General features: G+C 57.7%; 3 protein-coding genes and 1 long non-coding RNA gene across 12 annotated transcripts; 3 read left to right on the top strand and 1 right to left on the bottom strand.

Annotated features, from left to right (window-relative positions):
* Positions 1 to 41: 41 nt before the first annotated feature.
* CUEDC2 (CUE domain containing 2) lies at positions 42 to 7,538 on the top strand. Of its 7 annotated transcripts, none has more exons than XM_040254291.1 (9): positions 42 to 186; positions 5,606 to 5,692; positions 6,023 to 6,166; positions 6,259 to 6,320; positions 6,409 to 6,530; positions 6,616 to 6,795; positions 6,932 to 6,993; positions 7,075 to 7,135; positions 7,211 to 7,538. In XM_040254291.1, the coding sequence occupies exons 2-9, from the start codon at positions 5,619 to 5,621 to the stop codon at positions 7,355 to 7,357; spliced, it is 852 nt and encodes a 283-aa protein (XP_040110225.1). In that variant the 5' UTR covers positions 42 to 186; positions 5,606 to 5,618; the 3' UTR covers positions 7,358 to 7,538. The 7 variants fall into 7 exon arrangements, with proteins under 7 accessions (XP_040110225.1, XP_040110226.1, XP_040110230.1 ...); XM_040254292.1 differs by having other exon boundaries at positions 56 to 186; positions 5,609 to 5,692; positions 7,211 to 7,536; XM_040254296.1 differs by having other exon boundaries at positions 77 to 186; positions 5,609 to 5,692; positions 6,463 to 6,530; positions 7,211 to 7,535.
* A 99-nt stretch (positions 7,539 to 7,637) lies between these two features.
* Positions 7,638 to 9,919, bottom strand: FBXL15 (F-box and leucine rich repeat protein 15). Its single transcript, XM_040254290.1, has 4 exons — positions 9,603 to 9,919; positions 9,276 to 9,429; positions 8,421 to 8,926; positions 7,638 to 7,974 (listed from the first exon to the last, which is right to left on the bottom strand). Exons 1-4 carry the CDS (start codon positions 9,653 to 9,655, stop codon positions 7,785 to 7,787), a joined length of 903 nt encoding a protein of 300 aa, XP_040110224.1. The 5' UTR covers positions 9,656 to 9,919; the 3' UTR covers positions 7,638 to 7,784.
* A 115-nt stretch (positions 9,920 to 10,034) lies between these two features.
* On the top strand, positions 10,035 to 10,947 carry LOC120873572. The gene is made up of 2 exons (XR_005723495.1): positions 10,035 to 10,203; positions 10,715 to 10,947. It is a non-coding gene; the product is annotated as an uncharacterized LOC120873572 (long non-coding RNA).
* Positions 10,948 to 11,997: 1,050 nt separating this feature from the next.
* PSD (pleckstrin and Sec7 domain containing) lies at positions 11,998 to 27,293 on the top strand. Of its 3 annotated transcripts, XM_040254276.1 has the most exons (17): positions 11,998 to 12,138; positions 13,358 to 14,094; positions 14,366 to 14,468; positions 14,952 to 15,312; positions 16,051 to 16,491; positions 17,666 to 17,860; positions 18,027 to 18,107; positions 18,313 to 18,425; positions 19,062 to 19,120; positions 19,247 to 19,336; positions 23,217 to 23,260; positions 24,692 to 24,882; positions 24,985 to 25,055; positions 25,157 to 25,314; positions 25,422 to 25,593; positions 25,865 to 26,008; positions 26,477 to 27,293. In XM_040254276.1, exons 2-17 carry the CDS (start codon positions 13,441 to 13,443, stop codon positions 26,705 to 26,707), a joined length of 3,108 nt encoding a protein of 1,035 aa, XP_040110210.1. In that variant the 5' UTR covers positions 11,998 to 12,138; positions 13,358 to 13,440; the 3' UTR covers positions 26,708 to 27,293. The 3 variants fall into 3 exon arrangements, with proteins under 3 accessions (XP_040110210.1, XP_040110209.1, XP_040110211.1); XM_040254275.1 differs by having other exon boundaries at positions 11,998 to 14,094; XM_040254277.1 differs by having other exon boundaries at positions 11,999 to 14,094; positions 25,449 to 25,593.
* The last annotated feature ends 60 nt before the right edge of the window (positions 27,294 to 27,353 follow it).

The following is a 27,353-nucleotide window of genomic DNA, read 5'->3' as shown; positions in this document are numbered from 1 at the left end:
TGAGACAAATGAGACTGGAAACAGAAACCCCGCCCACTTATGGGCAATTGCCCTTCTTAAAAATGGCCACCACAGCGCTTCTGGAAGTGAACCGCTCTGGGCCCCGCCTTTGATCTCGTTGGTGGGGCTGGGGGCATGCGAGCTGCACCGCGCGGGACAAGTCGCCGGCGGCGCCCGACGGAGCAGGTGATTCCCCCTCCAGGCCCCGACTCAGGGCTGGAAGAGTCGCGGAGAGCATTGACCAAGGGTACCCGTCCCGTGTGTCTCCCCACAGTACCCCCGGGGCCCGCCAGACCCCCATCTCTGATTCTCGCCGTGGCCTGTATCAAGGCACTTTTTAAGCTTGCTCAGGCCTCCCTCATCATGTGTCCCACAGGGCCGCAAGCGCATCCAAGTGCCCTCGGGCCCACTATTCTGGATGCTTAAGGGTATCCCTCTAGCTCGTTTAGGGAGCTGCTGCTTCAGGGGTCGGCCATCATTGTGGCCCCACTTCCTGTACTCCCATCACCCCGCATTTATACTCCCCCCTGATTTTGGATGCCGGAGTCCCGTATACCCCTCGATCGTCTTGGTGCTTCTAAGAGCTGCTTTGGGGGTCAGGGGACTATGATGTCCTCTGGAACCTGCGTTAAGTACCAGGGCCCCAGGAGCCGAGCTTCATAGAATCTGGGATAAGCAGTGAAGACCTCGTTTCTAGACTCTTGAGTGCCCGGGGCTTCTTCCTTTCCGCTTCTCAGGACTCCTCCCACATGGCCTACTCGTCTCCCTCCACCTGGGGCACATCCCCACCTGAAGGGAACAACATAGTACTTCTTTCCCCAGTTTCACTTAAATTTGTTTGGGGAGGGGAGGAGGCATTATGGAGCATCTGGAGAGTTTAGGGCTGTGCGGTCCCAGAGATGCTCCCAAGCCACCTGGCCAGTGAGGATGGGGCAGTCAGGGTTGGCTCCGGAGAGGAAGTAAGTCCTACAAAGTGAGGGGCAAAGGGGCAAAGACATTCTGAGTGGGGAGAATGGTGTGAGCGAAGATTCTGAGGTAGGCAAGAGGGCTAGCCAAGCAGGAGAGGAGGATCAGAACATAGGTTGGGGACAGACCCTTTGCATCATGAAAAGTGGTGTAGTATGGTGGTTAACAGTGAAGGTTTTGGAGCCAGACTGCCTGGGTATAAAACTGCCATTAACTTCCTTTGTGATCCTGGGCAAATTACTTAACCTCACAATGTGTCCATTTCCTTTTGGGTAAATGGGATAATATGATATATTAGTATCTATGTTAGGGTAATTGTGAGGATTAGGTAAGTTAATACATGTAAAGAGCACAGAACAATCCCTGGCAGATCTTAAGCAGTCATCCATGAATGCTAAGTCATTTCAGTTGCGTCCGACTCTGTGCAACCCTATACGACCCTATGGACTGTAGCCCACCAGAATTCTCTGTCCAGGGGATTCTCCAGGCAAGAATACTGGAGTGGGTTGCCATGCCCTCCTCCAGGGGATCTTCCAGACCAGAGGATCGAACGCACCTCTGTTTGTCTAGTGCCACTAGGGCCACCAGGGCCACCTGAGAAACCCTGTAAGCAGTCAGTAAATGCTAAATAGTATTACCTTCATCAGAGGTATTCAAACAAGACTCACAACAGGATGTCAGTCACATTTCATGGGTGCAACTAACCAGTGAACCCTGATTTGGAGCCCCCAGGATGTAATGGGGTTCTGTGGGCTATATCCAGAATTTGAAAAGTCTTGGGGAAATCATGTTCTGACCCTGGAGAAGCCTGGCTGTTTGGGCTGCAGCTTCCCCAACTCAGGGACTATGAGGAGAAATATTAGGAGAAGGTTCTGGGTAGGAAAGGAATACCAATGAAGCCTAAGGGGTGGAGAAGGGTGAAAGAAAGAAGTGGCAAGCTTTGAAGGCTGGGGAAAGTTTGGGCAGCCCAAGAACAGGAGGAAGGGGGACATTCTATTAGGAAAAAAGCCAGAGCAAAAGCTCAGGGCAGGAAGATTTTTATTTGAGCACAGTGAGGTGTTTCCCATGAATAACTTCTTGGACCTTGGCTAGAAGCTTGGCATCAGCCACATCCCTGAGAGCTTCTTCCCTAGAAGCTTTCATGCAGCACCCATGGACCTTGGTCCTCACAGAGGTTGGCAGACAGCTGCTAGCAGCCAGGAGTGGTATAACCTGGGGTGGAGGTTGGTCTCCACAGGGGGCTGACTTCTTGGGGGAGCAGCATGATGGGATCTGGTCTGCCTGGTCTGAGCAGTTACACTCCTTGCCAGGGCCCATACTAGGGTCTGGAGCAAGAGGCTGGCCTCCCCTGGTAGGATAGGGCTTCTTAGTTCTGCTGTCCCAAGTGACCCTGTACTGTCACAGCAACTCTGTGTTACCAGTCAGGGAACCAGGGAACTGTGATTGTAGATGGCAGCCCTGTCTCAACCCAATTGGAGGTCTTGATATCCCCCATTCCCAAAGTAGCCCCTGAAATATACACTCAACTAGAAAGTCCTGGATTTATCTCTTGACTACTACAGTCAAGCCAGGTGACTCTGGGCAAGTCCTTAAACCCACTGAGCTTCAATCTCTTCATTTGTGAAGTGGGAAGTAACTTTATTGAGTGTACATTGATCAATAAACCACGTGTGTAGTCCCCGTGCCCATGAAGCAAGTGGAAGAATCATTAAACATTGCCCCAGTAATTTTGTTAATTATAGCTATAAAAGGTGTTGTTAAGTAAGGGAAAGTGTAGTCTGCAGTAAGGGTGTAAGATAGAGGAGACCAAACCAGTTCTAGAGGGTCAGGGACAGCATCCTTTGAAGGAAACTGTAAAATGAAACCTGAAAGGTGAGAGGAGTTAGCAAGTGAAGGGGTGGATGCAGCAGGTTACCCAGGCAGAGGAAACAGTTCATGCGGAGACTCTTGCCATGAAAAAGCTGGAGTGCTGGCAAGGTGAAAGCAAGCCAAGGTGGAGGGGAGTGATCTGGGTGGGGAGGGGGGCGGGCAGTGGTACATAACGGCTAGAGAGACAGAGGCAGGAGTAAGGCCCTGAATTGAGGGCCACAAAAAGAATCTGGACTACTCGGGAAACAGGAAATCATGGATAGATGTTATGCAGGAAGAACATGATTTTTTGTAAAGATTGTACAGCCATGATCTTTGTAGAGAGTAAGTTGTTGGTGGAAAGATGGTGGTGAGGAGAACAATTGGGAAACTTGCAGTTAAGGCAAGAGATGGAGCTAAGTGGGAGGAGAGATGGAGAGAAGTAGACATGTTGAGAGATAATGGTCAGGGCTTGGTGACTGATTGGAGGTGGGAAGGCAGAGGGTAGGATGGTGTCAGGGATCCTCACAGCCTCTGGTCTCAGACTTGTGGCAGGAACAGCTGGGTACATGGACAGGTGTACACTGGGGACAGGGACAGCCTTGGAGGAGTAGACGACTTGGGAGAATGTCAGTTTGGAACACGTTAAGTCATCCCCATGGGGGTGTCAGAGAGATGGATGTACAAGTGTGTAGCTCAGAGGAGGAGACTGGACTAGAGAATTAGACATTTGGGAATTGGTGACATGGAGTTGGAACAAGAAGATCTGGGCCCAGATGAGATCTTGCAGAGACAGAGTATGCAGACTGAAGAGAGGAGAAGCAGCTTTGAACATGAGCTTTGCTGCCACAGTTAGAGGGGAAAAAGAGGAGAGGGGGGCAGGGATGGCCTGGGAAGAAATGGCCAGGGAGGTGGAAGAGAAACGGGAGGACGTGATGCCTCCTAGACCAATACTGATGCTGCTGAAAGGGCAAATATGAGGTGAAAGAAATGGCCTTTCTCTCTTTCTTGATAAAAAATGGATAATATTGGCAAATTCATATGGTTCAGCCTAATTAGACCAATTAGGGCTTCCCAGTAGCTCAGCAGTAAAGAATCTGCCTGTAACACAGGAGACGTGGGTTCAATCCCTGAGCTGGAAGATCCCCTGGAGAAGGAGATGGCCACCCACTCCAGTATTCTTGTCTTGGAAATCCCATGGACAGAGGATCCTGAAGGGCTACAGTCCATGGGGTTGCGTAAGAGTTGAACACGACTTAGCCACTAAACAACAAAAATAATTAGACCAAAACCTGAAAACAGTAATTCCTGACCTTAGCCTGAGAAGATTTGGTAGAGATGTTGGAGCAGAAGCCGGACTGAAGTTGGGGAGAAGTGGCTAGAATGGAGAATAATAAGGCAGTAGACTTGACCGGGGCCTGGTGACTGGTTGATTGCAGCAGGTGGGGTTGAGAGAGGGTGAGACTCAGGGTAACCCCCAAGTTCAGGTTTGGCAGCTGAGCAAGTTGTGTCAGCTAGTGAAACAGGAGGGGGTGCCTGTTTGGAGGGGGTATACACAGACAGAAAGGATATGGTGAGTTGGGGGTAGGTGCTCCTGAGTCTTCTAACTGGGATAAGCTGACATTTGGACCTGTGGATCTGGAGCAGTTTGTTGCCACCTGTATGTTCTTGGCTACCAAATATAGACTTTATGGAGCCAAAAGCATGTAAGTAAGATTGAAACAAGTCAATAAGTATTTATCAAGCACCTACTAAGTGCAGGCATTTTTCTAAGTGCTAGGGCTATACCAAAGGATAAGACAAAGTCCCTCCCAACTCTCTCTTCTTAAAGCTTATGTTCTATGGGGGAGGAGAGACAAAAAGCAAATAAACATAAAAATAACATTAAACTAGTATATGCCATGTAGGAAATAAAGCAGAGAAAGAGATTGGGGAGTATGGGGAATGGTTATTTTTGGTAGGTTAGTCAGGGACAGTCTCTCTGGAAGCAGCATTTGAGCAGAGCCCCGGCAGAGGTGAGGGGATGAGCCATGTGGATATCTGGAAGAAATAGGCAGGAAGAAGCTGGGCGAGTTTGAAGGACCCCAAGGATGCTGGTGGAGTGAGCGAGGAGGGAGTGGTGAGGTTGGAAGGTAGGCAAAGGCCAGATCTTCTAGGACATCGTAGGCCTTGGGAACGAGAATGGACAGCCTCTGTAGATAGCCTCAAGCTGCTGGAAGGGCAAGGACCAGGCAGGGAGATAGAATTCATGAAAGACTTCCCCTTCTATCTGGGTCTCAGAGCCAGAAAAGCCCCTTTGTCTGAAGGGTGGGTGGCCCATTCTGGGTGGGGGGATGGCTGTGCTCAGTCCTGAGGCCTGTTCCTTGGGGGGCTGGACAATGGGCCCCTTGTGGGGGCCCAGTAGCCCTCTCAGTGATGGGATTCCTCAGCCAGGAGGCATGTGACCTCAAGACCTTGGCGTCTTCCCAGAAGATCTGGGCCTACTTCTGGGGAGTGGGGTGGGAGATGGGGAGAGGTCAGGGGGAGGGAGGAGGGAAACCTCCACTCTGGAAACTTTCTCCTGAGACAGTGTCCTGTCCTGTCTCAGGCTGGAGGAGCTGGAGAGATAGGGAGGCGGGGGGCTGTGGCTCTGCTTGAGGGAGCGGGGGAGGACCAGAGAGTTGGAAGCTACCGGCAACTTCAACAAATGGTTTCTACAGCAGGGCAGGAGGGAGGAGCTGGCTGCCCCCAGACCTGGTGGGCAGGGCAGGCAGAAGAGGGCCTGACAAGCCTCCATCTTGTATCCCTTCAGCAGAGGAGAGAGCATGGAGCTGGAGCGGATTGTCAGTGCAGCCCTCCTTGCCTTTGTCCAGACGCACCTCCCAGAGGCCGACCTCAGGTAGGAGCTGCTCTCCTAGAAGGGTCATGCTTGGGCCAGTGCTGGAGCAGCTGGGCAGGACTCTGGACCCTGGCCAGTGGAGAGACTGGGGTGGGGAGCACTCAGCCCTGTTCCTGAGATGCGGAAGGGCTGAGTATGATCTGCTGGTGTGGCCTTGCCTCTCATCCTGTTCTTGTCACCCTTGTTGAACAGAGGAGAGACCAAATCTCTGAGGAAGGGGGAGGGTGGGATACTCTCCGGGCTTAAGGCTTGAGGTCTGCCTCACGGTCCCCAGGAAGCCAGGGGCTGGAGTCCCAGGCTAACAGGGCTTGTCTTGTTCTCTTCCTACAGCGGCTTGGATGATGTCATCTTTTCCTATGTGCTTGGGGTTCTTGGGGACCTGGGCCCCTCAGGCCCATCAGAGGAGAATTTCGACATGGAAGCTTTCACTGAGATGATGGAGGCCTATGTGCCCGGCTTCGCCCACATCCCCAGGTGGGGCATGGCTGGGGCCAAGACAAGGTGGGGCTGGCTGATGGTGGAGGGTGGGTAGAGTCGTCCTTTAACCACCCTCCTGGTCTTTTCAGGGGTACAATAGGGGACATGATCCAGAAGCTCTCAGGGCAGTTGAGTGGTGCCAGGAACAAAGGTAAGCCTGGGAATCGGGCCCCCCCGGGTGACTCAAATGGCCTCCTCCAAAGCCCTGGCAAACCTGTTGCTCTTTCTGCCCCTTTAAGAGAATGTGCAGCCACAGAGCTCCGAGGTCCAAGGTCGGGTATCTATCTCCCCAGAGCCCCTGCAGCAGCCCGAAAAGCTCAAAGAAGAGACGCTGTCTTCTGCTGGGGACACCCAAGATGAGGTACTGGTAGAGGAGGGTACCAGTGAAGGAGCTCGGGGGGCTGGAAAGGAGGAAATAGTGCCTCTTGTCAACATTTATGCCACAGGCAGCCGGCCCTGAGGAAGAGCTGCTGCCAGGGGTGGACGTACTCCTGGAGGTTTTTCCCACCTGTTCAGTGGAGCAGGCCCAGTGGGTACTGGCCAAAGCTCGAGGGGACTTGGAAGAAGCTGTGCAGATGCTGGTAGAGGGAAAGCAGGGGCCTCCAGCCTGGGATGGCCCCAACCAGGTATCCTCTGCTAGACCCCCCCACCCCATGTAATCTCAGCCATGCTCCAGCCTAGTGTTAAGCCCCTGCCCCTAGCCTAGCCCCATTTGCTTCCCCTGCTGGTACCCTAGGCACTACACCTGGCTTCTGTCTGCAGGACCTGCCCAGGCGTCTCAGAGGCCCCCAAAAGGATGAGCTGAAGTCCTTCATCCTGCAGAAGTGAGTCTGGGCTGGGCAGGGCTGGGACCTTTGAGGGTCTTCCCAGGGTGGCAAGAGCTTCACCCAGCCAGTTTTTGGCAGGTACATGATGGTGGATAGTGCGGAGGATCAGAAGATTCACCGTCCTATGGCTCCTAAGGAGGTGAGATGGTCGGGGTCGTGGAGCGGGCCCATCTGTCTCCAGGCTTCCGTTGCTCACTGCTTGATTGCCTGACAGGCTCCCAAGAAGCTGATCCGATACATCGACAACCAGATAGTGAGCACCAAAGGGGAGCGATTCAAAGACGTGCGGAACCCTGAGGCTGAGGAGATGAAGGCCACATACATCAACCTCAAGCCAGCCAGAAAGTACCGCTTCCACTGAGGCACTTGCCAGACTCTGCCTGAGCCATCTAGGCTCAGATCCCAGAGGGATGCAGGAGCCTACACACCACACAGGGCCCGCCCTAACTCCTGTCCCCCTTCATTCCCAACTTCCTTGCTCTACAGTGTTAACCTCTTCTTGGAGCTGCCACAAGCACAGTAAAGGTAGCCCCAGGAAGGTGTGAGTGCTTTCTGGTCATTTCACAGCTGGGATGCTGGAATACGGTGTCTGTCTCTCCCAACTTCACATCCCCTATCTCCAACAGAGCAGCGGCGCCAGGCAAGAGGGGGTAAAAAGCTCTTTATTTGAAGCTCTAGGGTCGGGCAGGGCACTGGCCTCTCACCGGAGGTCCCCACAGTTCAGTTTCCTTACAGTTCGCAGTGAGGCCCCCCGCCACACAGTCTAGCTGTGCCCATCGGCAGGCGGGTCAGACTTGCAGGTTGACAAAGGGTGCAAAGCCCACCACGTCCTGCAGCAGTACCAGGGCCTGATGCAGCGGCGGCTCAACGTCGATGTCCACACCGCGCTTCCGCAGGCGGCTTAGGCTGGGCTCGGCCACGTGGTGGCAGTGCCGCACCCGCAGCGAGCGCAGCGCTGGGCAGTACTCTGCCAAAGTCCTGGGGGAGGAGCAAGGGGAGGCAAAGGGCGTGAAGCCGCTACACACGCGGTGGGGGAGCCAGCAGAGCCCAGCCTCCCTCCAGTCATGGCATACTTTTCTCCTTACAGGAGGGAAGGGGCCTAATTTGAGGTCATACGCTCAATGCCTCCAGTGAACCAGAGACTTCATGCCCCAGGATTGCAAGGTTTTCCCCTTGTTGAAGAATAGCCAGAAATATGACTTTGTTTCTGAAATCTCCCAAGGTGTAAATACGAGTTCAGAAAAGTTTTTCAACTATGGGATCTCTGGCCTAGGTATTCCTGGAGGCACTTCCTGTTCAGAATGCAGTTCCATGCTAGTAGAAAGATCCAGAAACCCCAGTTCTGCCAACTAGAGCCCGCCCCTACCCCCAGAGAACTTAAGCGATCGCTCTTCTCCCATCTCACCGACCCCAGGCCCAGGCACCTGATACCGTCGCTTCCGACGCGGAGGCACCCTGTTAGGTCGAGGTGCTGGAGTTCCGGGCAGTTCCGAGCCAACTCCTGGACGGCGGTATCCCCCACATTGGCGTTGACTGCTAGGGAGAGGCTGCGAAGGCCTGCGCCGCGCCTCTGCGCCAGGTATACTATGGCCTCATCCTTGAGCTGTCGGCAGGCGGTGAGGTCCAGCTCCTCCAGGGCCGGACAGCGGTCAGCGAGGCCGCGCAGCGCCAGCCCATCTACCCAGTCACAGTGCGCGAGGGAAAGGCGCTGCAGGCGGGGGCAGCCCTCGGCCAGCGCCCCCAGTGCGCGGCGGCTCAGTTGCCCGCAGCCGGCCAGCGCCACACTCCGCAGCTGCGGATTCCGCCCCAACACTGGCACCAGATCCTCATCCGACAGCCATTCGTGACACGGCGCCAGCGCCAGCTCCTGCAGCCCCTCGGCGTCCCGCAGCAGCCAGGCCAATGCGGCCCGCGGAATCTGCGGACCCACCTATGGGCGGGGAGGCACCTCGACTCTCAGCTGTTCCCGGGGAAGGACTCTGCCTACTCGCCCCTGAGGAGTTCTTTCCTGGCAGCAGGTTGCCCTCGGGGCTTGGCACCTGCCCTCCCAGGAGAGACCCTACGCGCCCTCAAGTTGATCTCTGGTATTCCCCCTTTGAGAGTACTTCTCGCTGGGTGGATCGCTTCCTAGGCATTCCTAGCGGCCCACGGGCGATCCGGAAGAGTAGACAGAGGGGCTGGGGGCTGGATGTTCCGGGCTGGGGACTGGGGGCTGGAGGCGGGGCAGAAGGGGGGGGGGCAGTATCCAGAAGGAGGCGGGGCTCCAGCCCCAGGCTCACCTGAGCGGCGTCGAAGCGGCGCAGCCGGGCGAGGTGCAGCTGCACTAGCGCCCGGAAAGCCCGACTGACGCGCTGCAGCCAGAGCAGCTGGCGCAGCGGCACCCGGCTCAGGACGTGTGGGAGCAGCACATCTTCCCAGGGCAAATCCAGGAGCCTGTGGGTAAAACGGCGTTGGCGGCGGCGTCCCCGAGTCACTGTTACCTGCGAGTTCGCCTCCGTTATGCTCCTGAGCCTAGGCTCCTAAAAGCGGCCCCCAGGCTCAGCTCTGGTTCAGCTCCACTCCCCCAGGCCCTTTTTCCCTCTCTCGGCACCTCCGGTGCTCGGTACCTGACGGCTCCGGGCTCTTGCTCCCCTCCGGACGGGTCCATCGGTGGCTCCATCGGCTGCCTACTGCGCGTGCGCAGTAAGGTCTTCTCGCTGTGGCCTTGGAGCGGACGCAGCAAACCCGCCTTCTTGAGCTACAGAGACAGACCGATTCAATCGAGTGCCGGCTCACTGAGGATCCTATCTGTAAGCGTTCCGGATGGATCCTGAAACCGAAGGCGGAACAGACCGGTGGTGTAAACTGAGACCTCGCCTTCTCCGCTATAGGGCTTGAGACTGGAGGCTGAAGAATGCGATCGTGCAGCAGAGACTGACTTTTTTCGTTTTGGGCCAGTGGCCGTGTCTAAGTGAAGTGATGGGAGGAGCAGGCAAAGCCAAACGTATAAGGGGCGGGGCCAAGATTCTAAGGTTCTGGGCCTGCTTTCTCTGCCCTCTGGTCGCGTTTAGAGACTTTGAAAAATGGGGAGAAACTGTCCAGGCTCTCATTGTCTGACACGGAGTGGATGCCCAAGAATTGGTGAATGAATCGGAGGGGCTAAGTTAGAATTTATCTTCCTTAATGAAGCAAATTTGCCCAAACCTCCCATCCCTGTTTGATTGTGAGGTAAAGAGCTATTCAACCCCTTCCACTCCCAGATTTGGAACGGGTTTACACCTTTTGGGGAGAAATGTTGGGGGCGAGAAGGATTATATTTCTAGCTGGGTCCCTTTCCTTTACCCGGGAGGTCTGGAATCCTGAGAAGAGTAAAATGTTCAGGTCGGCCCACCAAGAATATTGCTTCTCGGTTGGCCTGGCGTTGGTCTGGGGATTTAGTTGTGGGGTCTAAGATTAGGCCCGCCCTAGGGCAGCGGCCCCCCAGACCTCTGGGTTCAGACTCTGGGTCGTCCTCTCACCGCGTCCCCAGATCCTAGTTCAGAGTCCGCTCCAGGGAACATCTGGAGCAGTGCTTTCCCCATCATCCATTGTCAGGGAGGGTGTGAAGGACGCAGAGGGCTACTGCTGTCCCTAGGAGCTCCCCCACCCCCACCCTCGCCCTAGCAGGGTTGCATTCTCCCTTCGTGCAACCGTTTCACCTGCCTCTTCATAACGAAAACTGCTTCCCATCTATTACCAGGGTTTCAGGCACCTCTGCAAGGTAGACAGGTCTGTTCCGTCAATCCACTTTAAAGATGAAACCGAAGCCCTGGAGAGGAAGCACCTTGTCCGGGGTCAAGCGAATCGGGATAGAGAACTCGGGCATCCTGTTTTCCTCCGAATTCCTTTCACACTCCCCCAACCTTCCCCACCCCCACTCCCATGCTGCTGAGAAGAGAGTAAACAGCAGCGGGGAAGGACCAAGGAAGATCAGTTTGGGTGGGGGACTTGCTCCCTTTTCCTCCGCCTGCTTGGGGAACGGTAGCTGGGAGGATAGATCTCTGCTAAGATAGAGTCAAGTGGGCGCGCACCACCTCGGGCCGCGAGCCTCCTCCCCCTTCCAGCTTTGTTCGCGCTTCTGCGCCTGCGCAGTGCGACAAATCTGGCGCTGTCCCCTTCAGCACCACGCCGAGCCCGCGCCGCCCCTCCCCGCGGTGAGCCCCGCGCACCCCTGCCTCGCACGTTCTCGCGCCCCCTGACCGCTCGAACAGACCCCTTCTTCCTTCCGAGGTCACTACTTGCCTGCCTTGGATTTCCCAAGGAGAGCAGTTGCCATAGTAACTCTAGCGGCGTTTTCTTAAAATAGCCGGGCCCGCTTCTACCTTGGCCAAGGGCACAAGGGTTGCCTGTCTCCCACTTCCTCTAGTCCAGGCGTTACTCCGTCTAACCTCTTACTCCCAGATGGCAAGATGTCTAACTCAGGCAGCAAGGAAGTTCTTTTTGAAGTCTGACTAACATCCCTCCTGCTGCATCCTGGGCGAGTGGTCAGGGCTGTGTCTCCTGAGTCCTAGTCTCAGAACCTCCGGAGGGTTTGAGGCCAAGTTCTCTGGATATTTCTTCCGTAAACTGATGGTCTCTTGGATGTAGGGGGCAGGTCCAGTCTACACCCATACCGTGTGCTGGCGCGGCCGCGTGCTCGTGGGGGCGGGAGCGCGTGTGGCATATAACAGGTCATGTGGCAACCTCCTAGGGACACGCGTGGGGTCTGGAGCGGGACACGCGTGTGCAGCTGGGTCCCGCGTGCGGCTCAGGGGGTGGTGGACGAGAGGGACGTGGACACGATTGGGGTGGGGCGTGTGAGGGTCTGAAGAACAGACCAGAGGTTCCATACGTCCTCCTCCTCTTCAGGGGCGGGTCTCAGGTTGGCGGGAGAGACCTGCGGGGACCTAGTGTCGAGAACGGGGGGGCAGCCTCTGGGGCTCAGGGCCTCGGGAGAGGGCGGGGGGGGGTGGTGGGTGGGTGGGGGGATTAGCTCTGAGCCGCGCGTAGGGGGGAGAAGGAGGGACTGAGAGGCGGGCGGGCCTGGAGCAAGCGGGAGCAAGCGGGAGCCGCGCTGCCTTCACAGCTGAGCAGGGCCCAGCCTCTCCCCTGCCTCTCCAAGGCCCCAGCTCCAGGCGAGCAGCGGTGAGTACTGACGCGGCTGAGTCCCGGGCTGCGCTGAGGGCGCATGGGGCCCCGACTGAGCTTCAGAAGCCTTCCTGGCAAGGCTGCTGCTCCGGACCTTTGCCCCTACCCTGCATTGCCGCCAGGGGCCCCTTTACCCTTTTACCGTCGTTCCTAGGCTGGACAAGATCTGTCATAGCCCTGGGGGTGGAGAGAGAGATGGGGAGAGGGGTCCGGTGTAGCTTAGCCCCACCGCCTCCCCTCAGAGACCAGTGACTGGTGGGGGTTAGGGGAGAGGGTGTATGTCCCTGTTTAAGTATGTGTGTGAGTAGGCATCTGTATTTGTGTCTGACTGTGACCAGTAGGTCTCTGTGAGTGTCTGATATACCTGTGTCTCTCTGTATCTTGGGGAATGAGGGCCTTGTGTGTATATTTGGGTATCTCTTTGTGTGTTTCTGTTTGATTGCCGTGTGTGTGTGTAAAACAAGCATGTGCCTTTCCATTACACACATATTTGTTATGACTGAGAGAGTGTATGAGGGTGTGTCTTTGAGCAATGTGTGTGTGTGCCTGTGTCTGTGTGTGCTGGAGGGTGTTGCCTATGAACGTGTTAGCTGTGTACTGACATTATTTGTCCTTATGTGTGTGTGCGCATGAGTGTATGTACCTGTATGGAGAACAAGAATGGCCTTTTCCTGTTCATCATGTATGTATTAGAGTTTCACCTGTGCCTCTCAGCCTCTCATGTCCCTATATACTACCCCTATTCTTCCTCCGTCTCCTTCCAGGAGGCCTGAGTCCCCTCCCCTTGAGTGAGGGGCTACCACAGAGAGACTGTGGGAAGCCCCTGGCCGGGTGATGATGTTGGCTGGCTGATACTTCTGATCCTGAGGGTGGGGTAGCAGTCTTCCCCCTCCCCCACCAGAAGTAGTTCCAAAATGCTACAGTGACTCTGGGCTCACTCAGCTTCTGAAATAGCTTCCTTGGTTCTCTCAGGGTGATGCTTAGGCCCCCAGGCAGAAAGGAGAGGAGCCAGGGGCCCACTGGGGCATAATTCTTTTCTCCTCAGGCCTCCATGGAAATAGCCCAGCCATATTCCCAGGGTGGGCTAGACCATATTCCCAGGGTGGGCTAGACCCCTGGTGCCCAGTGGCCCCATCTGCTTTCCCTCTCTATCTCTGCTCTCCCATCCTCCTGACTCCCCAGCAGTTCACCCCCTGCTCCCCTTCCTCTCTTGCAGGCCTGTCTGAAGAGCATGCTGCCCGCTCACTCCCCACCTGGCCTGGCCATCCCTGCCCCCCCAGCCTGACCCCCGGCCCCAGCATGGCCCAGGGTGCCATGCGCTTCTGCTCGGAAGGCGACTGTGCCATCTCCCCACCACGATGCCCACGCCGCTGGCTCCCCGAAGGCCCAGTGCCCCAGAGCCCCCCAGCCAGCATGTATGGCAGCACAGGCTCTTTACTCCGGCGAGTAGCAGGTCCAGGTCCCCGAAGCCGGGAGCTTGGACGTGTGACAGCACCCTGTACACCTCTGCGTGGCCCCCCTTCACCCCGCATTGCTCCCTCACCTTGGGCACCCTCTTCACCCACTGGGCAGCCCCCACCAGGGGCCCGGAGCTCTGTGGTCATATTCCGCTTTGTGGAGAAGGCCAGTGTGAGGCCACTGAATGGGCTGCCTGCTCCTGGAGGCTTGAGTCGGAGCTGGGACCTGGGTGGGGTCTCTCCTCCCAGGCCCACCCCAGCCCTCGGGCCTGGCTCCCATCAAAAGTTGAGGCTGGAAGCATCCACATCAGACCCACTTCCAGCTGGAGGAGGCTCAGCTCGGCCTGGAAGTCAGGGCCTTTTACAGGGGCCACCAACTCAACCCCAGGTTGGAGCAGATGGTCTTTACTCCTCTCTTCCCAATGGGCTGGGGGGGCCCTCTGAGCACCTGGCCACATTATTCCGAGGACCTGCTGACCCTGGACTCCTGAACCAGGTATGTGATCTCTCTCGGGCTCCCTGCAACCCCAAAGACCCAGCGAAGCCCAAGGCTTGTCTTATCTCCTTGGTGGTCATGGGCCTATCACTCTGAATTCTTCAATCTGTGCTAAATCTGCCTCCTTCTTGCTCTCTGTGTTTGTCCTTATGTCTTTATACTTCTGTCCCTGTATGTTTTTCCTTCTGTGCTTTTGTCCCATGTTCTTGTGTCTTTGTATGTCTGGTTTTCTCTCTGGGTGCCTGTGTCTATAACTCCCTCCTTGGCGTAGGGGGACATCTGGTCCTCACCACGAGAAGTCTCCTCTCATGCCCAGAGAATCGCTCGAGCCAAATGGGAATTCTTCTATGGCTCTTTGGACCCCCCCAGCTCAGGTAAGGCCTGGGACTGAGGCCGGGGAACAGGACAGGGCCTTTTCCACAGGAGCCATGGTATGCTAGGGAGCCTTCCTTTAAACTCCCCCAGTCCTTTCCTGGGCTTCTGATTTGGCTAATGCTTCTCTAAGCCTCAGTCTTTCCATCCATGTTATGATAGCAGTTAGGGATGGCAGCTGGTTTGGGCACCTGGAGGCAGCTGGGTAGTGGAGGGAGGGGAATGGCAAGATATCAAGGGCCATTCCTTGGAGGAGTAAAGAGGCTGGTCTCCCTCAGGCCCCTCAAAACTGTTTGACAAGAACTTGATTTGAAAGGAGCCTCACCAGGAACAAGCTGAGTTTGTAGCCGGAGGAATGGTGGCTAGACAGTGAAAGAAATTCGGGCCAATATGAGGCAGTGGGGGAGAGCTCCTTCTGAGAACAGAATCAGGACAGGGAGCTGACCTGAGTAACCTGCTGACCTGGATGCCTATGCACACTGCAGGTGCTAAGCCCCCAGAGCAGGCCCCCCCATCTCCACCTGGGGTGGGCTCAGGGCAGGGCTCTGGGGTGGCTGTGGGGCGAGCAGCCAAGTACTCCGAGACGGACCTGGACACAGTGCCCCTGAGGTGCTACCGCGAGACCGACATCGATGAGGTGCTGACTGAGCGGGAAGAGGCTGACTCGGCCATCGAGAGTCAGCCCAGCTCTGAGGGCCTGCCTGGCACTGCCCGCCCACCTGCCCCACGTCCTGGCCCATGCCTTGGCCCTCACCCCAGCCTGGGCAGTGGCAATGAGGATGAGGATGAGGCAGGTGGGGAAGAGGATGTGGACGACGAAGTGTTTGAGGCCTCAGAAGGGGCCCGGTGAGTGAGCGGGGGAGTGGGAAAGGAAAGTGACTCGCTCCTTCCCACTGACCCAGAGCCAGGGCTGGGCTCCAAGGGACTGGGATAGAGATGAGGGTGGGGCTGGGGGTGTCAGGACCAAGCTGCTGTGCTGACAGGGCGGTGGAGCACGGGATTCTAGACCGAAGCCTGTGGCATGGCAGAGTACCGGGTTTGGGGTTGTGGGGGGGCCATCAGCAAGAACCCAGGGGGGTAGGCATACAAGGATAGAGGAAGAAAGGAGTTCTAAGGAAGGACAGGGGGGGAGGGTGAGAGGCCAGAATCAAGCCTGGGGGCTTGGGAGCATCAGTTTAGATCCTGGATCCCGCAGGAGAATGTGGAGTGTGGGGGCTTTCCTCTCTGTCTCACACCCCATTGCAGCTTGGAGCCTCATCTTCTTCTCCTAAGATGTTGCCAGAAATAGAAATGGAATGGCAGGAGGGGAGAGGATCAGGGAGAAAGAGGAGAATGGGAGATTAGCAGGGAGTGAGAGAGGAAGGGATTGGGTACTGGGGATGGGTGTGGCTGGGGTGTTCTGGGGGCACTGTATGGCCTGGTGAACCTGTGGTGGGGATCCCTGAGCCAGGTAACTTTGGGGAGGGCTGGGAGCCTGTGAAACGAGATGATAATCCCCTTCACAGTTGGTGTGAAAGTTCAGTGAAATGATACCTGAGAGCTGTCCTCTAGGCCCCTGATCAGAGATTCTCCCTGCCCCTACAGGCCAGGTACCCGAATGCCTCACTCCGGGCCTCTCAAGTCACCTCTGCCCTTTCTACCTGGGACCAGCCCCTCGGCTGATGGGCCTGACTCTTTCAGTTGTGTGTTTGAAGCCATCTTGGAGTCACACCGGGCCAAGGGCACCTCCTACACCAGCCTCGCCTCGCTGGAGGCCCTGGCCTCACCTGGCCCGACCCAGAGCCCCTTTTTCACCTTCGAGCTGCCTCCCCAACCCCCTGCCCCCAGGCCTGATCCACCTGCTCCTGCCCCACTTGCTCCTCTTGAACCGGATTCTGGTACCAGCTCTGCTGCTGATGGGCCTTGGACACAGAGAGGGGAAGAAGAGGAGGCAGAGGCTGGAGCCAAGCAGGCCCCAGGGAGGGATCCCCCTAGTCCTTGCCACTCAGAAGACAGCTTTGGATTGGGGGCAGCACCCCTGGGCAGGTGAGTGAGTCCTTTGGTTCCTCAGACCTCAGGCCCTAGGGTCCCAGGAACAGTTGCTCTAAGGGATGGATCTTGAATGTAAAAATGTGGTTTATATTCCTGACTCCTGACTGGGGTAGTTAGGGGATACAGATGTGTTTTCCCATTTGGAGGACTACTTCCAGTGGCTGTGAGTGGGAGCCCGTTACAGCCTGCTGCCTTGGTCTCAGACCCAGGGACTTGTAAAACCATGGTTCAGGATAGAAGGATCCCTAGAGAACACTGCCCTTTTTCTCTAGAAGGCCGCTTCCCTCCTTACATAGAGCCTGGAACCTGCTTAGAATTCTGCTCTTACCCCACCCCCCAGCCTGGAGGTTCCTCCCAAAGAATCAGCCACCAGCCTCTCCTATTTCCTCTCTCCCATGTTGCCTACCCCCTCCAATCTGGAGTCTCTCACCCTTCCCCAGGAAGTCCTTTCACCAGTCTAACCTTTCTGCTCTCCCCGCTGCCAGCTACCCTCTCAGTCACTGAAGCCATGGCAACAGGAGGGGGTGGCCAGGGAGACAGGGTTGCCTAGCAACCAGGAGTTTCCGGCCTCTGTCTCTGGGGTGACAGGTGGCTTTGTGAGTAAAGCAGCTGGGGTGGGAAGGGAAGGGAGAAGGAGACGGGCTGAGGGGGTGTGCTCTGACCCCCTGTCCCCGCTACCCCAGAGCCTACTTCTTTGTGGGTGGAAGAGAAGGACCATGGAGGAGACTCCTTTTGCTAAAAGGCGGGAAGAGGGAAGACGTAGGAGCAGGAGAGTGTCCCTGCTGCCTCACATCTTTGTTTGACCCTCCACTGTTCCTCCCTAGCAGTCCTATCTCTGCCCATATTCTCAGAGAGACCGGACTCTGAGTAGGGCCAGTGTGGGGATGGGGAATCTATGTCTAATAGCAAACTTAGGGTGTTTGGGGGAAAGCAGCCCAAACTCCCACAGCAGCAAGATGGATGTGTGTTAGATTTAAGGCAGGACTTCCACAGAGAGGTGGTAATGATAGACTAGGCTGATGGAAAGAATCTCCTCTGGAGAAAAGACAAATGCCTTTCCCATGTCCCAATCTTTCCTTCTCTGTCTACTGGGTCTGGAGGCAAAGAAAGCATCTGGATGGCCCCTGAGGGCTTGTCTCACCTCTGAGCTGGTGTTCTACCCTGGCAGTGAACCACCCCTGAACCAGCTGGTGTCTGATTCGGACTCCGAGCTGGACAGCACAGAGCGGCTGGCCCTGGGGAGCACTGACACCCTGTCCAATGGGCAGAAGGCAGACCTGGAGGCTGCGCAGCGCCTCGCCAAGAGGCTGTACCGCCTGGATGGCTTCAGGAAGGCGGATGTGGCCCGGCATCTGGGCAAGAAGTAAAGACACTGGGCTGGGATTGAGGATGGGGGTCGAGGGAATGCATTCTGTGGGCAGCACCTGCACATGTCCTATATCTGATACCCCCAGGTCTTTATGTTACCCCCACCTGGCCCCTTGACACTTGCCCTTGAGACTCCACCTGTCTCTCTGCCCTGCCCACAGCAATGACTTCAGCAAACTTGTGGCTGGCGAGTACCTGAAGTTTTTTGTCTTCACGGGCATGACTCTGGACCAAGCTCTCAGGTGGGTGTCCAGCCCTTTGAGAGCAGACCCTACTCTCTAGGCCTGGTGTGCAGGGCTTCAGTTATGCCTCCTCTGAGCCCTGTGCCTCCTCTAAACTGCCCTGAAGTCACTCTTCCCAAGCTGATTGGGCATGGCCAAGAGCCAGAGTTGCCTGGTAAAGGGACCTTGAGTAGATGTGACATGCCCCCTCTTGCCCTCTCCCCAGGGTGTTTCTCAAGGAGCTGGCCTTAATGGGTGAGACCCAGGAACGGGAGCGTGTGCTGGCCCACTTCTCCCAGAGATACTTCCAGTGTAATCCTGGAGCCCTGTCCTCAGAGGGTGAGGAGGCCAGGGTCAGGGTTTTCCTGTCTGGTCATGGAGGCAGATGGGTACTGCATCTGTGCAAAGCGGCATGAGTGTTTGTGCAGAAGTACATGAGTGCACAAGCTTGCAGGCATGGAAGCAGGCATGTATGCAAACAATACTGGCATGACTGCACGGATGTGGAACTGTGCGTGTGGGCAGGTACAGTGCTAGAGGCTAGTGTGTGCTGTTAAGACGCACGTGGCCAGTGTGTTTGCATGCTGTTGTTCACATATATGTACAAGACTGTGCTGGACCTGAGTAGGGATTCTGTTTGGCCTGCATAACTGTGTGGGGCCCAGCTGCTTGTGTTTAATGCATAGACACAGAGGAAGCTTGGTGCTGGGTGTGAGCAATGGGCTGTCCCCAGAACCTTAGGGAGTTAGGTAGGGTGACCTAAGAAGGGGGAGGGGTCCTGTCTGAGGGATTTGCTGGAGGAGAGAGGTCTTTGCCTCGGTCAGGTTTGCCAGTGGGGTCCAGGACGGACAAAAGTGTGCCTGTGGGCCAAAGAGGGTCTGAGAGGGGTCAGGGCATGAACTGGAAGAGAGAGGAAGGGAGCTGTGGGAAGACCCCTTGGGAGGTAGCCGAGGCTAAATGTTAACTCTCCCCTAGACGGTGCGCACACGCTGACCTGCGCCCTCATGCTACTCAATACGGATCTCCACGGCCACGTGAGTGGGGGGCTGTGGGGAGGGAGATGGGAAAACCCCGTCGGGAGACTTCAAGGCCTGGGAGGCAAAGGACCGGCACTCCCCCCCCACCCCCCAAAGCTGACAGGCCTCTGTGCCCTCCAATAGAACATCGGGAAACGCATGACCTGCGGAGACTTCATTGGTAACCTGGAAGGCCTCAACGAAGGCGGCGACTTCCCCAGAGAGCTGCTCAAGGTGGGGGGTTGGGGCAGGGGGTAGGGGCAGGGGACTTGACAGCAGGCCTCCCAGGCGGGTGAGGTGAGGGGCCTGCGAGCACCCAGCTCCTGCTGTGGAAGCCTGGGCTCTAGTGACTCAGCCTGGGGACCGCCCCCTCCCCCAGCCCCCGCGGGACTGGCTCTCCCGGAGCATGCGCTCTCCTCATCCCCGCAGGCCGTGGGGGAGGGCGGAGCTGGTGAACACGTGATCAGCGGGCCCTGGACTCTGTATTTTGCCTTCATTAGTGCCCCTCCTACAGGGTTCACTGAGTTGGGGGGTATGGCCCCCGCGCCAGGGTGTACGGCCACTAAGGCCTCCCTGGTACCACTGCACCGGAGGGACCCGGAGGTAGAGGGGCGTGAGAGGGACAAAGGCTTTAGAAGATCGCGAAGTCAGTTAGCACGAAACTGGGACCACATCCTGAGCTTCTGGGTCCTTAATGGGCAGGCCCTGCGCCCGGGCGCCAGAACCTGAGGGTTAGCTACACTGGAGCTGGTAGGATGGGAGGAGGAGGCGGGTGTCCTGGTCCGCGGCTTCACTCCTCTCCCAGATCCGGTGGTGCTTTATCCGAGGAGGCCTGCACTCCCAGAGTTGTCAAGGGGGTCCCCGGACACCACCTACGTGTGACAGCACGGGCATGTCTGTGAACTTGGGGTGTGTTGAGCTTCTGAGCTTGGGGATGCATCTGAGTGGGGCTGTCCTTTGTGAGTTGGAGGTGGTTAATGGTTGGGATATATACTGAGTTTAGTTGTATACTTGTATACGTGTGATTTAGGGTGTCGGTGAACCAAAGGGGTTTGTCTGACTTGGAGTGTGTTTGTCCTTAGGTTTTATGATGTAAAGTGTATCTGAGTTGGGGGTGTAGGTTGCGTGTTTGTGTGTGTTGGGGTGTATATCTGCGAATTGGCTATCTGGTTTATGACATGTGTCCATCAGTAGGGGGGTGTATGTGACTGTAAAATTTGAGGTGTACCTCTGAATTTCTACTGTCTGTGATTGAGACGAGTGTGAACTGGTGCATCTGGCTAGTTGGGATGTATGTAAGGTGGGGTGTTTGAGCGTGATCTGGGGTATATACACGGGCATTTGAAGTATCTGCGGCTCGGCGAGGTGGGTGATTCCAGCCTCTTGGCCCCTCCTGGCTCCATAGAAAAGGGCCATCAGGAGGCGTTCCGACCTTTCTCCTCACCACCCCATCCTGCCGAGCCCGGGGGGCGCGCCAGACTCTACGGGAGCAGCCCTCCTTCACAGCCCCAACCTCCCAGCACCCCTGGAGCAGCACACCCCCCCCCCCCAGAACCCCCTACTGGCTCTCCCAGGCGCCTCCCCGGTGACGGTGACGGCGCGCCGCGGGCCCTCCTCTCGGTCGGACGCCTCCAGGTTGCGCCGTCCCCGCCCCCAGCCCTCGCCCTCCCCTCCCCGTCGGCGCCCCCCTCCCGCTCTCGCCAAGCTGCAGAGCCGACCGCGCCGCCGCCGCGCGCTGTGTGCGTCGGTGGGAGCCGAGCCGAGCCGGGCCGGGCTCGGGCCGGGCCGGGCCGCTCGCGCCGGCTGTCGGGGGAGCCGTCCGCGGGCCGTCCGGGCCGTCCGGGGCCGAGGACGGACGGGGGCATGGCCGGGGGCCGCGGCGCGCCGGCCAGGCCAGCATGATCGGTGTCAACAGCATCCACAGCAGCGCCGGGCGGCTGCGCTCGCGCTCGCTGTGTTCCGTGCGCTACGGGCGCACCCACCGCGGCGCGGAGACCCTGTGCTACGGCTGGCCGCAGCGCTCGCGCAGTCTCAAGCCCGTGCTCTACACCGACCTGGTGGTCAGCCGCCTGCAGAGCCGCAAGAAGAAAAAGGCGGTGAGGGCTGTGGGGCCGCAGCTCACGCCAGACTGGGGGGAGACCGAGGGGGTTGCTGAGGGCGGCGCGCCACTGAGGGGGCGGCTTGAGGGAGGCGCCGAAGGCGGCACGAGCCGAGGGGGGCCTCGCCGGGGCCGACGGGGGAGCCCGATAGGACAGAGCCCATGGGTAGCCAGGGGTGGGCATGGATGGAGAGGGTAGGGCAGAGGCCCTGAGATCAAGTTTGGGATCTCAGACCAAAGGGTCCTTCTAGGTGAGAGCAGGATATGGGGCTTACCCGTGGGGTTTAGGACTTTTGGAAGGAAGACGTGGTTGTGGACCAACGGAAGTGCCGAGAGGGGGCAGGGGATGAAAGGGGAGGCTGGAGACACGATTGCAGGCCGGATCTCAGCGACCACTTCAGCGTCCTGGCCAGAGAGTTGAAGAGTGAGGGCTTGGGCTCTGAGCTATGCTGAGTGTGGGTTGGGCTTGTGCTGGGAGGGCTGTGTGTGCAACCTGTCTGGGTTGTGCTGTGGGGTGGAAGTGGTGGGGTGTACCTACCCCAGACAGGGTGTGCACAGGTGAGATGCTTGGCACTTGGGGCTGGGCATAGCTGGTGGACAGTGAAAGAGTCAGAGACCATGTTGCCTGGGGAGCGGTGTGTGGGGGGCTGTGTCCCATCTTGGAGAAGGTGCCGACGTCACCGCTGCACCCAGCTTCTCGAAGGCAGGCAGCAGCACACGCCACCACACGCCACACACTTAGCCACACATGCTGGGGACACACCCACTCACAGGCTGGTGGAAGCACCCCCACAGTGGGAGGCACTGGTGTGAGCCCATGTCGCTGGCTGCTCCCAATAAGAGGGGTCCCCTGTGCCACTCCTGGAACTCATCCTCTGCTCCCACCACCCTAAGGCCCCTGCAGGTCCCCCAGGCCAACTCCACAGAGAGAAGGGACTGGCTCAGGAGTTCACAGGGAGTTTGCGGTGTACAGGGTTTGGAAGCTAAAACTATTGCCCTTTAGACTAATGTCCATTCACCAGTAACATGAAGTATGGGCATGGGCAGGGGGTTGGAGCACCCTGGCATTTGGCTTGGTGGGGCTGTCTGGGTTGGGGGAAGTGCTCAGCTTGCCCTGGGATTGGGAGCCATGAGAGCATGTTCTCTATTAGCCAAGGAGGGAGATGGCAGGGAGAGTCCTGTTCCTGGGCCTCAGTTTCTCCATATGCTCTGTGTGGGTTTTTTCCATGGAAATAGGCCAAAGATGTGGCGGGGGAAAGGAGAGCTTCTTAGGCTGCTCTTTCTGTTCCCTCTGGAGCTGCGCTTCCCCTACCCAGGATCTGAACAGGATGACCCTTAACAATAACAACAGTAAAGATGCATGCTAAGTCGCTTCAGTTGTGTCCAACTCTTCGAGCTCGTGGACTATAGGCCAGGCTCCTCTGTCCAGGGGATTCTCCAGGCAACAATACTGGAGTGGGTTGCCATGCCCTCCTTTAAGGGAGCTTCCTGACCCATGGATCGAACCCACATTTATCTCCTGCATTGGCAGATGGGTTCTTTACCACTAGTGCCACCCGGGAAGCCCAAAGATCATAATAGCAGTCACTGTATACTGTACATCAACCATGTGCCGTGATGTCTGTGCTAATTGCTTGCCCCGTGTTAGACACACGGTACTGGGGCTTCCCTGGCAGCCCAGTGGTTAAGACTCCAAGTTCCTGATATGATATAGGGGCTGTGGGTTTGATCCTTTGTCAATGAACTAAGATCCTGCGTGCCTCACGGCTCAGCCCCAACAAAAAATAACACATGGTAATAGCTTGTTCTTCCCATAGACACTTGGCCTGCAGCTCAAGTGGGAGATCTGGGCCTGGGTCCTGTCCTTCACTCTACAGCCTGGTCATTGGTCATGCCCATCCTTACCCCCAGTTCTGTCTCCTCCCCCTGACTGGGAGGGAGGGCTCTGAGCTCTGGCATTGGTACACCTCCCCCTGGATCGACCCCCACCCCCCTGATTTGTTCCTTCCTCCCCAGGCCTTGTACAGCTCCATCAAGAATGAAAAGTTGCAATGGGCCATGTGAGTCCTGGGGATGTCTGGAGGGGGGGTGGGGAGGGATGAGATGTCAAGAAGGGGCTGCCTGGAGGGGTTGAGAGCACTGAGGTGGGCTGAGTGAACCCTGGGGCTGTGAGACAGAGGAGGTGGTTGAGACTATGAGAGGCTATGAGGCTGCCTCACTTCCTTTTTTGGAGATCCTGCCTGGATGTGGGGCCTGTGTCTTGTCTCTAGCTGGTTGTTTTGACAAGCTGGGTTGGGTAGGTGGCCAGGATCGACTGGCCTGGGAGGAGGGGTGCGGAAACACAACGGGGAGGTCTTTTTGGCAATCTAAGCGGGAAAGTAGAAGTCTGATCGATAGAGGGAGAGCCCCCTCTTGAGTCCTAGGGAGTCCAGAGTTGTCTACTCTTGGCAGCCGCAGTGAAACAGAAAGACTTAAGAGTTGTCTTGGAAAAGTCTAGTCTGAGGGAGGAGGCCTAGTGTTGAATCCCCCAGTCTGAGAGTACAGCCCTCATCTAAACAGTCAATGGGTCACTCACACTTGCTAGTATCTGCTGAGAGTCCATCACTGCTCAGTTTAGTCGGGTGCTCCCTCTGCTCCTCAGAGGAGGCAGAGCTCAGGACTGGGGTATGGGGGGGATCAGGGAAAGCTTCTGTGAGGACTGATCTTGGGGCAAGCCTTGAAGGAGAGGAAAAATTGTTTGGGGAGAGAAAGAGGGAAGTTGATATTTGGGAGGCAAATGCATGGTGGCTGAAAGGAGTGTGGGGTGGGGAGACCAAGAGGAGGCAGGCCTAACTGGCATGGAGTGTGGAAGGAGAGACAGTGCTGGTGGGATGAGGTGTAGGCTCCGTGTGGGGGCAGTAGGGAGCTACTGCAGGTTTCTGAGGAGGGAGTAACAAGATAGAATCAGATCCTTTAGAGGATATCTGACAGAGCCTGCAGACCAGGATGTACAGACCAGGATGTACGAGGGAACCACTAGGAAGCTCCTCTTGCCACCATTTAGCCAACAAGCTGTGAGTAAAGCCTGGTGCTGGGTGTGGTTGAGAAGCTGAGTCACGTTTCTGCCCTAGTGCAGAAGGGAGGGAGGGGTGTGTGTGCACAAATGGAGAGGATGGGGCTGGGTCCATGTGAAGAGAGGAAGGGACAGACATGGCCCTACCCGTGGGAGCTTTAGTATGGAGGCTGAGACATGCCGGCTCAAGGAGCCCTGATCTGAGTGGCAAGGTACAGCGGCACCCTGGGCCACCCGCTCTGAGGCTGGAGACATGGCTCCAGGAGCCTCAGGCTGAGGAGAGCCACACCCTCTGGCTTCTGTGGAGGAAAGGGGCAGCCCCCCACCCCCTTCTCCACAGACACTGGAGAGCCTTCCTGGGTGCCAGAGGTCAGGACTGGATGTGGGGCCAGGGTTGTGGCTCCACGACCAGCCCCCTCTGAGGTGATCACACCTGCAGAGACGAGGAGGAGCTGAGACGCTCTCTGTCTGAGTTGGCCGACCCCAACCCCAAGGTCATCAAGAGGGTCAGCGGGGGCAGTGGCAGTGGCTCCAGCCCTTTCCTGGACCTGACTCCCGAGCCAGGGGCTGCAGTCTACAAGCATGGTGCCCTAGTGCGAAAGGTGCACGCGGACCCTGACTGCAGGAAGAGTACGTGGCCAGGTGGGAAGGCCTGGGAGGGGGATGGGAGTGGGCCTGTCTCAGGCCCCCCCGGCTAGTCTTCCTCACCCCCGACCTCTGCCCACCCGTCAGCACCTCGGGGCAAGCGCGGCTGGAAGAACTTCCACGGGATCCTCAAGGGCATGATCCTCTATCTTCAGAAGGTGTGAGGCCAGCCCAAAGGGGTGGGGCTGGGATGGCTCAGAGGATTTGGGGGGCTGGGCTGGGACAGGACTGTGGCCAGGACAAGATGGGCACCCCACAGGAGGAGTACCAGCCTGGGAAAGCGCTGTCGGAGGCAGAGCTTAAGAACGCCATCAGCATCCACCACGCGCTGGCCACGCGGGCCAGTGACTACAGCAAGAGGCCGCACGTCTTCTACCTGCGCACTGCTGACTGGCGGGTCTTCCTCTTCCAAGCCCCGTGAGTGCCCTCCTCCGGCCCATCCCAGACCCCTTCCCCCCACGCCCAGCACGCTCCCCTCCTCCTTCTCGGGCCACACCCTGAGCCGGCACTGATCCCCGGCCCAGTCCCAGGTGGCCGTGCTGTCTCCCCAGGAGCCTGGAGCAGATGCAGTCTTGGATCACTCGCATCAACGTGGTGGCTGCCATGTTCTCTGCACCCCCCTTCCCAGCTGCTGTCAGCTCCCAGAAGAAGTTCAGCCGCCCTCTGCTGCCCAGCGCTGCCACCCGCCTCTCCCAGGTACCCTCCCCAACCTCCTGTCCACCTGGTGCCTCGGGGCAAGTGGGGTGCTGGAGTGGGGCTGGCCTAGGCCCACCACACTCGAGGCTGCTGCCTGTGATGTGGCTGTCCACCGCACCAGGATGTGGGGGCCGTGGAGGCTCAAATCCAGTCAGTTAGCCCAGACACCAGGTGCTTTGTTCATCCAGAGGAAGGGGCACCTTTCCAAAACCCTTGCACAAAGGCACTGTCTCTGCCAGAGTAACCCTGATTGTGCTCCCCTGGCCCCTAGGAGGAGCAGGTGCGGACCCACGAGGCCAAGCTGAAGGCCATGGCAAGTGAGTTGAGGGAGCATCGGGCCACGCAACTGGCCAAGAAAGCGCGGGGCAAGGAGGCTGAAGAACAGCGGCAGAAGGAGGCGTATCTGGAGTTTGAGGTAAGCTCCCAGCCCAGGCACCTCTTGCTCCTTCAGGGCCTCTGTGTCCCATGTACAGGCTCAGACACGTGGTTAAGGGCATGGCTCAGAGTGGGACTATCTGGGTGACCCTGGGCGGGCATCTTTCTCGCCATGAGCCTCAGTTTCCTCTCAAGTGGGACAGGGAGGACAGTAGTCTGTTCCCACTAGGGTGATGAAGGGAGCCGATTTCTGCCAAGGGCTCCATTTTGCTGACTCTGGTAAAGGCTCCAGGAACATGAGGTGTTACAGCTGGCAGTCTACAGAGTCCAGAGAATGGCACCAGAACACCCAGGGGTGTGAGTGGTCACAGTCAGTCCTTGGGGGTTTCGGGGGCCCCAGAGGTTGCCGAGAACCTGGTGTCTCCTAGCCTTCTTTGCCTCCCTGCTCCAGATGGGGTGGGCTGGGCAGAGGGGCACGAGCAGGCTCATCGCTGCCCTTCTGCCTCAGAAATCCCGCTACGGCACATACGCAGCGCTGCTTCGGGTCAAACTGAAGGCGGGCAGCGAGGAGCTGGATGCGGTGGAGGCAGCAGTGGCCCAGACAGGCGGCACGCAGGATGGACTCCCCGCTCCTCACTCCAGTCCCTCCCTGCCGCCCAACACCTCCAGCCAGCCCCGGGCACAGTGTCCTGACTCAGAGGCTCGGGCAGGGGCAGGCAGTGGGCGGTGGAAGCCCTGAGCTGGGGGTGGGAGTGGGGGGGCGGTGCCCACCGGGCACCTGCATGACACGGCCCTGCCTAAGCCCGGGCCGGCCTCGGGCCACCTGTGAGGGCCTCTCGGTCCAGGGCCTGACCGCGCCGGACGCGGTGTCCGGGGCAGGGCAGGGCTAGGGCACGGGCCTCAGGAGCCTTAGGCTAAGGGCCCCTCTGAGACCCCTTTTTTGTGATAATGTTTTGCACTTTTTCGTACAGGGGATGGGGGTGGGAGGGGCCAGGCCCCCTGGACTCTTGATGCTCCTTTTTTTTTTTTTTTTTTTTGTGGGGGAGACCTGACGTTTCTGCTTTCTGCTGAGACCACCCCCACCCCTGACACCAGCAGTCCCCCTCCATCCTGGGGCCTGGCTCAGACACAAGCCAGGAGTTGGGGTTGAGCTGGTTTCTCTCCTTCTGCCCTGAGGGCTCACCCTCTCCCTTGCCAGAGGTGGAGGACGGATGTCTAAGCTGAGGCCCCGTGCACAGGCCAGGCAGTGCGGCCTTGCTTCCCTCCTTCAGTGGGCCCTGCCCTTTGTGTCACCTCCACCTCCATTAAAACTGCTCTCGACTTGCTGGCTGGGCCTCCTCCTCTCTCCGGTGCCTGGCCTGAGGCCAGGGTAGGCATTTGCTTCC

Source organism: Oryx dammah, unplaced genomic scaffold, assembly GCF_014754425.2.
Source record: "Oryx dammah isolate SB20612 unplaced genomic scaffold, SCBI_Odam_1.1 HiC_scaffold_14, whole genome shotgun sequence".
NCBI classification, from domain to species: domain Eukaryota; kingdom Metazoa; phylum Chordata; class Mammalia; order Artiodactyla; family Bovidae; genus Oryx; species Oryx dammah.
The sequence above is the reverse complement of the archived record's forward strand: the minus strand, read 5'-3'. Positions and strand labels throughout refer to the sequence as shown.